A 12,269-nucleotide genomic window follows, 5' to 3' on the forward strand; every position below is an offset into this window, starting at 1 on the left:
GGACATTTGAGTTTGCACCTCTTAAGGTAGATGTGGTCAGTATTAGCCTAATTTCTTTCTTCCCAAGTCGGTGATGAAACTCTCATACTTCAATGACAGCAGAGTTATGCTGAATGCCTGAGAAAATTCCATACTTAAGAGTTACATTTTTAAATAACATTAACTGATTTAATTAAAAAAGAACCATCCAGAATAATTTGAGGGAGATGATAAGATGTGCTGCAACGACATAGTCAATATATTAAGGTTTCAGTCTATTTTGAAGTTGATTTTAGATCTGGCATACTCATTGGATGGCATCTAACATTTATTTTGAAGTACAGTTCTATTTGGAAAAGTGACTATGTAAAAGTGGCATCTTTGTACTGCTGCCACCATCTGTTAGTTGTGTCTGTTAGGTTTAGAAGGACATGAAGGCAGTATTTTTTTTTAACTGCTTTTTGATTTTGATAGCTCAGCTAAGAGACAGTATGGAGTTACTGTCTTCCTTGCAATCAACAGTAATTTATCTGTTATACTGGTTAATACTTATTGAAGTCAGTGGGATTTCAGAGGGTGTAATTCAATGTAAACAGAGTTATGCCATTGTCAGCCAGGACCAAATATGAATTTCCACTGAATTTTCCATTCGTGGTGAGACATAAAAGACTGTCCTATATTCTGAATCCCTATAGACTATACACAAAAGGGAACTCAGGTAAAACCATCTTTTTATATACAAACCTCTGAGAATAGTTAGTATAAAATTATTTGAGAGCAATGAGAAAGCCCATGATGCCATTTTAGAGTCGCTTTTCAGGGTATCATATGGCCCTATTTTAAAAACATTTATGATTAGTGGTAAATCTTACAAAATGGAGCTTGTAAAATAGGAACTTTTAATAGAAGCATAACTTCCAGTTATTCTATCCAAGTGAGTACATATTTATGTTCTGTGTGACCTCTCTAATATTGATTTCCTTAAATTTGCTTTCTTTCAGCAAGGCCCACAACTCCTCTTTCTGTAGGCACCATTGTACCCCCTCCAAGGCCTGCTTCAAGACCAAAGTTGTCTACAGGGAAACTTAGTGGAATTAATGAAATAGTATGTATTGGGTTTTTTTTGTGAGTTTCTTTTTTTTTAATTCTCCATTGTAACTTGATTTCAGATATATCATTTACACTGTTACAGTGGAGTTACTTTCCAGCCAGTGTTCAAGGAATCACATACTCAGGTTTTCACCATTGCCAGATAGGCATGGAAGTTGCTCATGATAAACATGTTACTATAACAAAATAATTCTTAACTGAACTAAAAAGGTCCAAAACTTAATTATTGCATCAGCTGAATGTTTTAATTGAACAAATCAATAGCTTGAAAATTAAAGGATAGCATATGTGTGGGATTAAAGTTTTCAAAATGTGAAATACTAGCGAAGTTATTAACAAAACTCCATTGATTTAGGGATATCACTAAAGCTTTGGGGAATGACTGGTATTAAGTAGATCTTTATCAGTCATGTGTTGACACAAGTAGCTCTACTATGACTTCACCCTGTCCTTGGTGCTGGTTGGTGAAGGGAGGTTGCAGATTGCAGCAGCTGCCCATCAGGATAGTGAGAGGTTGCATGCTGCCTGCATCTCTGCTCACTGCTTGCAGTGCAAGTCCACCTGCTGATAAGGAATGTGGCAAAGAATGCAAATACCTAGACAGCACATCAGACCAAGCCATGCTTAATCTCTTCTATGAATATTTGATTTACTGACTTGGAAAAATTTTACTGTAGTAAGATCCTCTTACTTTCTTTCAAAGTAGTAAGATACTTTCACCATGTTCTCGTTATGGACAAAATTCTGGTCTTATGCTTTGACAAAACTGAGGCATTGTTTAACTCTTGCTTTTCTGTAATGTTATAAGCTCAGAATACGGTTCATTTTGAGATTCTTTTCTCATTCCAATATAAAATTGTAGTAATTGCTCTTAGATCAAGAAATCTGTTCTTCATGTCATCAGAATTAAAGAGAAGAATTTAACCGGTACTGTTCTGCTGTAAAGTATGATTGTGCACAAAGTTACATGTTTTAGAAATTGGCTATTATCTGGATAGAAGTAGAAGATTGTGAGTTGAGTTGTCTTCATTATACGTCACCTCCTTTTACAATTCCCACAGTTTGTATAAAAGTCATATACTCAGTGACAAGTGTGATAGAACTGGAATAAAAAGACAATTACCCAACTGAAACTGATGCTTCAGGAGTTCCAGTACCTTTTAGATAGGTTAATCTTAAAATGATCATTAGTTATTTTAAACTAATACCTTAACAGTTAAATGGATCATAAAACTATCCAAAGATTTAGGGTGGAAGGGACTTTTGAAGATCTCCTCTAGGCCAACCTCCTGCTCAAAGAAGGACCAACTTCAAAATTGCATCAGGTTGCTCAGGGACATGCTGAGTTTTGAAAATCTCCAGAGAGGGAGATCTCACAACCTCTTTGGGCAACCTGTCCCAGGGCTTAACCACAAGGTTACAAGGAATTTTTTCCCCATGTTCAGCTGAAATTTCCTTTGTTACAGGTCTTACACCTCTGAATAGAGCCTGACTCCATCTTCTTTGTAGCTAGTGAAAGACTGCTAGTAGATCCCTCCTTTGGCTTCTCTTCTCCAGGCTGAACAAACCCAGGTCCTTCAGCCTCTCCCTCTCTCTCATGTCCTCCAGTCCTCAACTATTTTAGTTGCCCTCTGCTGGATTCACTTCCAGTTTGTTAGTAGCCCTCCTTTAGCTCTGAAAATCCACATTTACTGCATACATACACAAGCTATAGGCTTAGGTTCTGCTACTGTGTTATAGTGCAATTATTGACAGGCTGTTACATAATCAAATACATTAGACTTAACTACCTAGGCAAAAAAAAATAATAATGATAAGCTATGAAATAATGGAATTGATTCCTATAGAAAATGTGAATTCTCTGTTTCACCATAAAAACTAGGATAGATAAAGCATTAAAAGAAATAGATTGAGAAACACTATGAAATAGATTGGGGAATAAAATGAAGAACTCTTCTATTTACAGTCTTTTTTCATCTTTTTAAAACCACTTTCTGTCTCTGCAATACTCTTGTGATCTCTTTTGTTCAGCCTAGGCCATTCAACCCTCCATTGACCTCTAACTCAAGTCCACCACCTGCAGCTCCCTTGGCACATGCAGAGAGCATTTCCTCAATATCTTCTTCTGCTTCCTTCAGTGCAGCAAACACACCTACAATTGGTAAGTTAAATTAACCATTTAAACTCATTTTATAAATGGTATAATTCTGCCACTGAGTTCCACCTGTTAGGAAAACCATTCCTTGGAGTTAGTTATCCCATATGTGAGTCCAGTCTAGGTACTTCAAGCATCCTTTGCAATACCTGCTTCTAAATGACACTGAGAGACAGGACAGTGGATTTGACTAGATTAGATCATAGATCCAATTATGGCATGTTCTTTAGTGAAATATTTTTCAAAATTAAAATATTCCATGAATTCATATTTGATGTGCTTGTATATCTATTCATCAAGCACAATGTTATCATGTATTTGTTCAGAAGATCCCTGGAAGTGTTCAAGGCCAGGTTGGACGAGGCTTTGAGCATCCTGGTGTAGTGGAGGGTGTCCCTGCCCATGGCAGGGGAGTTGGAACTAGATGATCTTTGAGGTCCCTTCCAACCCAAACCATTCTATGATTCTATGATAAGATGTTATTGTATAGATACAGAAATATTTTGGGCTACTGATAAATTTGAATTAATATAAATGTTCACAAAATTGAGTTCATTTTTTGTTATTTTTATTTTATTATCCTGTAATTGCAGTTTCCAACAAAAAATGAAACTAATGCCTCTTTTTCTTCAAGTTAGTGAAGTATATAAGCTAAACAGAGATGCTTAGTAAAAGCAAAACAACCAACCAAATAATAAAGATGAAGATTAAAAGCAAATCAATCTTCCTGTGCTGCCACTAATTTCAGAAGGTTTTCTCATGTTTTTAAAGTCAAGTCCTTCAGTTATGATATTCGATTTTAACAAATAACAAGGAGACTTGTGGGAGGAGGGGTTTATTTGTGGGGGCTTTTTTAAAGACACTAACTTGTTTCTGTAGCAGAATTGAAGTATTTCATTCCTGAACACTATTACCACTTTAGTCCCAAGTTAAGTCAGACTCCTGAGTTAACACTCAATTTTCTAAGAATGTTACTGATGGCAAGGATTCCTCACCTAGGCTCAACACCTCAGAAGAGCATCTGCACAGCTTCTAGCAGTTCTGCATTGAAAGCAATGCAGCTGTTTCCACCCTGTGCAGGACAAAAGCTAGTAAGGTCTGCCTAGCCTTAGCTGCCACAGTGCTGGCACAGTTCACTGTCCACCAGTTTCCTAAATGCTGAGAAGCATCATAGGAAGATAACTGATATTTTGGTTGCCAGAGTCCATCCAGGCTCACTTCCTCAGGCCTCAGCACTGGTGCCAAGGAACCAGAAGTTGGCGGCAGCAGCGTCAGTAGCCCCAGCTCTTTGTGTGTGTGTGCGCGTGTGTGCATGTGCGTGTGTGTGTGTGTGTGTGTGTGTGTGTGTGTTATTGGAGACAGTGACATTGTGAAATCATGAGGTGAGGGAGGAGGTAAGGAGGTGTGTGCTGACACCAAGGTTTGATGTGATAATTATCCTGGCCTAGCAAAAATAAACAAGGCCAGTTCCATCCACAGTGATTGTATGAATTAAATAGTCTTGGAGAGCTGAGAAGGGCAGTGCAGATGGCTGAATGATTTTGGGGCATGAGGATATACTCTGCACTACTGTCTGTATTCTTTTAGCTTTTGCATAATCCACTGTTTCCCTTACCCTATTTGTTCTGAATAATGGAGAGTTGACTATAATTATCTTGTTCCAAGTGAACTTTTAGACATGCATAATTGAATTTCTTTTATGCTTTAGTCTTGTTTTCATTTGCAAAGTATTTTTTATATATTAAATTAGCATCTAAACCATCTATTTTTGCTTGAAATATTTTGTTTTCTTGCAATGTTTTGTTTCATCTAAACGTAATAGTGGATGATCTTTTGATTGGAACACTTCCTACAATTGAAAAGCTTTGTGAAGCACCACCAGGTATTGTACTAGAAGCAGATTTACATGTTAACTAATCATCCTAATGCACTACAGCTAATAATATTGTATTTCTTTTGAAACAAATTTCTCCAGCTATTTCTAGTGTCTGGCAGATACAAGTAGCTTGAAAGCTCAATTACTTAACAAGTTATATGTTGCTGAAGTCAACAAAACTTGATATAACCACTTTTATACAACATAATCTTCCATCTATTCCCCCCCAAAACAAGCTGAAAATTGGTCTTGTTTCTTCAGTTTGTCATTACTACTTTCTTGAAGAAAAGGAAATATATTTTTACTGTGACAGTTCTTATTTTCATAAGACAAGTAGATAAAACCATACCTGTATTTCTAATACAAAGCTTTGAAGATACAGATAATAAAAATAATATTTTAATACATTTTATTTTTATGACAGCAGTTTAGCCAATATTAAAATTACCCGAATTATTGTTCCTAAACTGAACTAAAACCATTTGATCAGACTTATTTATTTGCCCTTTTTATGGCCAACAATGCAGCCTTTTATTTTGCAGTTTGACTACCTCCTCAAGTGTATCAATGCAACTGTTTGCATGGTTGTGTCATTAGCTCTTGAGTCAGCATAGCTGAAGGGCTGTTAACAGTGGTTGGGGCTGAGGCAGGTGGCAGGGCATCAAAGCCAGAATTGCTGGCACTGCTGGAAGTCCTAGAACTGGACCCATGAGCTGGACTGCAGCCTGAAATACAGTGAGTCTGCCTTGTCACAGCTCTGTCACATCCTGTCCTTCTGAGAGCTTGCAGCAGGCATGTGATACAGGCTGTTTCAGCAGTGGTACAAAAAAATTAGTAAGATGCTCTTCACTACACTACTGCACTAATAAAAAGATAGAACTTCCAGTATTGTCTTTTATATTAAGTACACATATAAAACACTACTGAAAAGTAAAATCCCATGAACAACTAGTTTTGTCAATTATATGCACACATTTCAAAAAGCCTTAGTTGAGGTCTGAGTTGATTTTTATAGCTATGCGTTGGAACTTTATTGTGTACACACAGGCATCTGTGAAGGCTGATGCAGGCCTGGTAATTATTTTTCTTGTAAACTGCTATGTATTTCCAGGTACCTCCAAGGTACTTCTAATGTTTACGTAGTAAACATTCTGAGAAACTTTGCAAAATACTTCTCCAACAATTTCTGCTTCGGAATTGTAATCTTTATTGACTGAAATAGTTAAAAGCATGTTCAACAATTCACTTATGTGGGGTAATATTAATGTATGTGCGTTTATGTTCATACATACTGTAACTGAATTCTTTGCATTTTTGTGACTATTTTATCATACATTTTCCCATACTATAAGCATACAATAGGGACTTTTTTAAAGTATTGTAGTTAACGTCTAATTTCCTTTGGATCTGTTGACTTCAGTTTCATCAGTAGCCATTTTAATGCAGTGTTACCCTGTCTCATATGTATTTCCTTGTGTCTGTCCATTTACAAAATGTCATACTTATAGTCCTGTTTTTTTAGACTGCTAAGCAGTGTTTTGATGGTGTGATTGTACTGTACTATGTTTATATTTTTCTACATGCTTTTCAAGTAATACTTCAGACTCTGCTGTGACCTTGATGGTAGTAACCTCTTGTAAAAATGACAGGTGTAGTCAACCGTTCTGAAATCTATTGCTAAGCTTTTTGAAAATTAAACCTATACACTGTATGTATTCTAGGTGTTTCACGTGATCCCAGCCCTGTCAGCCTTGGAAACCAGGACATCTTGCCTGTTGCAGTAGCCCTTACTGAATCTGTTAACGCCTACTTTAAAGGAGCAGATCCCACAAAGTTAGTTAAATAGTGAATTATTTTGAATGTAATAAGTTACAATAAGAAAACACACTGGTTTTACTTTTAATATTTTTGGGGAAAATGTATATACATTAGAAGGGGGATTCACAAGTTTTTATCCCCTGATACAAGTCACAGCAGTGGCTTATCACTCTCTATTGGTCTGCGTCCCGCTAGGAGTTCATATATCCCTGCTTTACAAAAATGTGTCCAATGAGAACACTGAAAATGAGAAGAGTTTTTATTATAGTCAGCTAGGTGCTACATGTAAATTTGGGCAGCTTAAAAATACCTCATTCCCTCTGTCACATTGCTTACTATGCTACTTAGGCCTTGCCTAAGCATAGCTGTGCCATGTTTTCAAAGCCTGACAAATATCCACCCATACCACTGTATGCTTAACTAGGTATACTTTTTTTCTTATTTCATCTGACTTCCAAGTTGAAAGTGATAGTACATTGTCATAGTGCCATATTACCATCATTTGAAATTGATTTTCTGTTTTGAATTTAACTCATCAGATTGTAAAAGTACAATGATTGCTTTATAATTAGTATTAAAACTAGGCAGTTAATGAGTTGCAATAAACTAATATTTTCATTCTCTTCTAGATGTATTGTGAAGATCACTGGTGATATGACAGTATCATTCCCAAGTGGGATTATTAAAGTCTTCACCAGCAACCCATCTCCAGCTGTGCTCTGCTTCAGGGTAAAAAACACAAGCAAACTAGAGCAGATTCTTCCAAATGCACAACTTGTATACAGGTTTTGTATTTTTTTCTCGATATAATAGTAAACTCCATGATTTGTAAATTGTGGATTATTGTATATGTAAATCAGAATTCTCTACAGTCTTGTTGTTTTGCTTATACGTAATTTAATTTCCTGAACTAATCTTGTTTAGCTCAGTTTCTCTCCTCTGCCACCATTAAAAATTTCAGTGATTACTGAACTTGAAACTTATAACTAATGTAACAGGAGCCATAAAAAATAGTTTGCAAATGTAGCTGTGTTTTTTACACACATTTTATAAATGAAATGGTTTAATAAACTATTTTTAAAAACAAAACAAAACATTTTTTTCTAATCAAACTGTGAACAATACAGCTAATTACAGATACAGAGAAAAATTAGATTTCAAAAATAGGACACTAATATTGTCATATGGATTTATTTATACAGTAGTAACAATGGTAAGATTAAATTATGAAATTATAGCCTTAAAGAGAAAACAAGTAGTAAGAGCTACACCTAATCCCATTTGTCAGTTACTAGTGTATTTTTTTTAAGCTATATCATTTCTACAGTAGATCAGGTCCATTTTACATAACTCAATCTCTCAAGTGTATGGCAGCATGCTTAGGAGAATTCTTAAGAAAAAAAGCTGCTGGTTGAAATTGTTGAAATCACAGCATTTGGACATCTTTTTTTTAAAAAAAAAGAAAACAATTGTAAAAGCAGATATCTGTTTCAGCTGAGCAGTTTGTTTCCTTTTTTTGAGAAATTTTTTGAAAACCAGTTAAATACTTCTAGATGCTACATTTTTTAAATTACTGCAATAACTTGAAACAATCAAACCACATGCATCCATTCTTTTGTATTTAATTTCCTTTCGATCATTTATACTTAATATAATGAATGATTCATACAAAATTAAATTTATCATTCTTTGACATGCCAGTTTATAACTGAAACGTTAGCAGAGCTGTAACTGACAGTGAATTATACTGAAAAATTATATTTTGAAAAAAAGTGAATATGTCTAGTATTCTTGTCTGAGTGCTGTAACACTTCACCTCTAATTAGAAAGAATTCATGTACTGGATATTTATGAAGTTAAACTCGTATGGTAATAATTTGACTTTTCATAATATGCTGCAATGACTATCATTTGCTTAGTATTTATAGAGATAGAACTTTTTAATGTGAGTGATATTTGTGGAGACATCAGAATTTCTGTTTTGAATTACACTTGGTTGTGGAGCAGCAGAAGGATTTTGCTACTGCTTTCATTTGTTTAAATTTTGGAAGGCCTCTGTGATAAGTGTTTATATATTTTACTGAAAATGGGAATTGCATGAATGACAACACTGTATTGAGAACCAAATTCTAAGTAAATTGGACAGGGTACTGGTATGTAAGTCACTGTTCTAGGACATTCAACTAATTGCAGTCATATTTACTGTGTTCCAGGTGCTCGTTTTCAGCTTTCATTCTGCACGCACACTCTGCATGCCTCCTTAGGGATGGATGCAGTTCCTCTATGTATCCACAGATGATCCATGGAGCTCTTTGATTCTTAAGTGATTCAAATTTTGTTTCTGAATCAGTTTTCTTAAAAGCTTCATCCTTGTTAAAAAATAAACCTGATGCAACCAGAGCTGAAAATATTCTTGATCTGCAAAACCTTTTCATGCTCCAGTAGCTCCCAACCAGGATTTTGCTTCTGCAGAATGTGTAGGTAAAATGTGCACTTTTACCTACATATAGAAATGATATAATAAATTGTTACTAAGGTTGAATGTAACTATAAGTATCTGAGAAACAATTACTTAGAAAAATTTGAAAATCACTTTTATTTGAAAAAAATTTAAAAGCTTACACTCTCTATAAATATGTGAAAGCATGGTAACACATACAGCACAAATTTTAATTCAGTGCATTAGTGAACCTATGTCATAACAAAAACTAATTATGATTTTAGGATTTATTCCAAATTGGATAACATTCCTTTTCAAAGACCACTTTCATCCCCACCTCCCACACGTTCACACGGAATCTGATTGTATTAAAATTGTGTTTTATTAAATGTAAAATCCAAGTTCAGCATTAACCCCATCTTGTGATGCAGATCATCGGTGGAGGAAACTCACTGATCCACAACCTGGAAGGAGAATTTTTTACCAGATACAACAAGCACTTAATTTGTCTTAGTGTTTAGGAAGGTACAATTATGTGTTATAAAGCATTAGAACAAATTCTTGCTTGAAATAGTGAAGAAGGGGAAAGATCTAGTCTTAATTTTTAGACATCCGAAATAATAAAACTCAATGTTGCCTTCTGATTCCTACCATTCTTTTTCTTTGTAGTGATCAGTCACAAAGTGACTCCAGTACTAAGGATTTTTGGATTAACATGCAAGCTATAACTATCTACCTCAAGAAATTATCAGAACAGAATCCATCTGCATCCTATTATAATGTGGATGTTTTAAAGTATCAGGTAAACACTTTTTTCACTTTGGAATTTTTTAAGGAACTCTGGCAGATTTCATATCTATACAGAAATTATAAGAATTGTTCTTTGCTTCCATGCAGATGAACTGTCATCCCTCATCTAGGCCAATTCTGAGTGTCTGTATATATATATATATATATATTCAACTTCCTTCTCCAAGTGATAGAAGAACCAAAAAAGAGAGGTGCTTTGCTGGACCTTGTTCTCACCAACAAGGAGGGGCTGGTGGGGAATGTGACGCTCAAGGGCAGCCTTGACTGCAGTGACCATGAAATGGTGGAGTTCAAGATCCTTAGGGAGGAAAGGAGGGTGCACAGCAAGCTCACTACCCTGGATTTCAGGAGAGCAGACTTTAGCCTCTTCAGGGACCTCCTTGGTAGAGTCCCATGGGATAAAGCCCTGGAGGGAAGAGGGGCCCAAGAAAGCTGGCTAATATTCAAGGATCACCTCCTCCAAGCTCGAGAGCAGTGTATCCCAACAAAGAGAGTCAGGCAGGAATACCAGGAGGCCTGCATGGATGAACAAGGAGCTCCTGGATCAACTCGGACACAAAAAGAAGGCCTACAGAGGGTGGAAGCAAGGACAGGTAACCTGGGAAGAATACAGAGAAATTGTCCAAGCAGCCAGAGATCAGATTAGGAAAGCTAAAGCCCTGATAGAGTTAAATCTGGCCAGGGACATCAAGGGCAACAAGAAAAACTTCTATAGATATGTCAGTGATAAAAAGAGATCTACGGAAAACGTAGGCTCTCTCTGGAAGGAAACGGGGGACCTGGCTACTCAGGATATGGAGAAGGCTGAGGTACTCAATGCCTTCTTTGCCTCCAGCTTCACTGGCAAGAGCTCCAGCTGCACAGCCCAAGTCACAAAAGGTGATGGCAGGGACTGGGAGAATGAAGAACCGCCCACTGTAGGACAAGATCAGGTTTGAGACCATCAGGTTTGTAGATTCAGATTGGATATTAGGAAAAATTTTTTTACCATGAGAGTTGTAGAACACTGGAACAGGTTGCCCAGAGAGGTGGTGGATGCTCCATCTCTGGAGACATTCAAGGCCAGGTTGGACGAGGCCCTGAGCAACCTGATCTAGTTGGAGATATCCCTGTTCCTTGCAGGGAGGTTGGACTAGATGACCTTTGAAGGTCCCTTCCAGCCCTAACCATTCTATGATTCTATGATTTTATCTAAAGAACCCGAAGGTGGACAAGTCCATGGAACCTGATGAGGTGCATCTGTGGGTCCTGAGGGAACTGGCAGATGAAGTTGCTAAGCCACTATCCATCATATTTCAGAAGTTGTGGCAATCTGGTGAAATTCCCACTGACTGGAAAAGGGGAAACATAGCCCCCATCTTTAAAAAGGGGAAAAAAGAAGACCCAGGGAACTACAGGCCAGTTAGTCTCACCTCTGTGCCCGGCAAGATTATGGAGCAGATCCTCCTGGCAACTATGCTAAGGCATATGGGGGGATAAAAAGGAGGTGATTGGTGATCTTATAGCAGCCTTCCAGTACCTAAAGGGGCCTACAAGAAAGCTGGAGAGGGACTTTTTACAAGGGCATGTAGTGACAGGACAAGGGGAAATGGTTTAAACTGAAAGAGGGCAGATTTAGATTAGATCTAAGGAACAAATTTTTCACTATGAGGGTGGTGAGGCACTGGAACAGGTTGCCCAGAGAAGTTGTGGATGCCCCATCCCTGGAAGTGTTCAAGGCCAGGTTGGATGAGGCTTTGAGCAACCTGGTGTTGTGGAGGGTTTCCCTGCCCATGGCAGGGGGGTTGTAACTAGGTGATCTTTAAGGTGCCTTCCAACCCTAACCATTCTATGATTCTATGTCACTGTTTCCAGTGCATCGGCTCTGCCCAGGCTGAGTGCATTTGTGTTATGCCTTCATGTCATTCCCTGTTCATTCATGACCTGTTTCAGCTTGCTCACACTTCAGTCCAATTCATGTGTGCAAGCTTCAAGCACTGCTTCTTTGGGTATTTGTTAACAAAGTTAAATTTTCCTTGAATTTAGGGGTTTTGGTGGGGGTTTGTTTGAGTTTGTGATTATATTGTATTTTGATTTTTTAA

At 37.1% G+C, this 12,269-nt stretch overlaps 1 protein-coding gene across 4 annotated transcripts in view; it reads left to right on the forward strand.

Moving 5' to 3' along the window:
- Positions 1 to 12,269, forward strand: part of LOC104379675 (F-BAR domain only protein 2-like) — a 140,645-nt gene that overhangs the window by 108,286 nt on the left and 20,090 nt on the right. For 2 of the 4 annotated variants that reach the window (XM_086630249.1, XM_086630250.1), the window contains exons 18-23: positions 981 to 1,084; positions 3,121 to 3,250; positions 5,067 to 5,126; positions 6,842 to 6,953; positions 7,568 to 7,723; positions 10,048 to 10,180. In XM_086630249.1, coding sequence (XP_086486375.1) covers positions 981 to 1,084; positions 3,121 to 3,250; positions 5,067 to 5,126; positions 6,842 to 6,953; positions 7,568 to 7,723; positions 10,048 to 10,180 — 695 coding nt within the window. The remainder of the gene's footprint in view (positions 1 to 980; positions 1,085 to 3,120; positions 3,251 to 5,066; positions 5,127 to 6,841; positions 6,954 to 7,567; positions 7,724 to 10,047; positions 10,181 to 12,269) is intronic. The other 2 variants (XM_086630251.1, XM_086630252.1) reach the window with 1 other exon arrangement.

The sequence above is a fragment of the Tauraco erythrolophus genome, chromosome W, assembly GCF_009769465.1.
Source record: "Tauraco erythrolophus isolate bTauEry1 chromosome W, bTauEry1.pri, whole genome shotgun sequence".
Lineage (NCBI taxonomy): Eukaryota > Metazoa > Chordata > Aves > Musophagiformes > Musophagidae > Tauraco > Tauraco erythrolophus.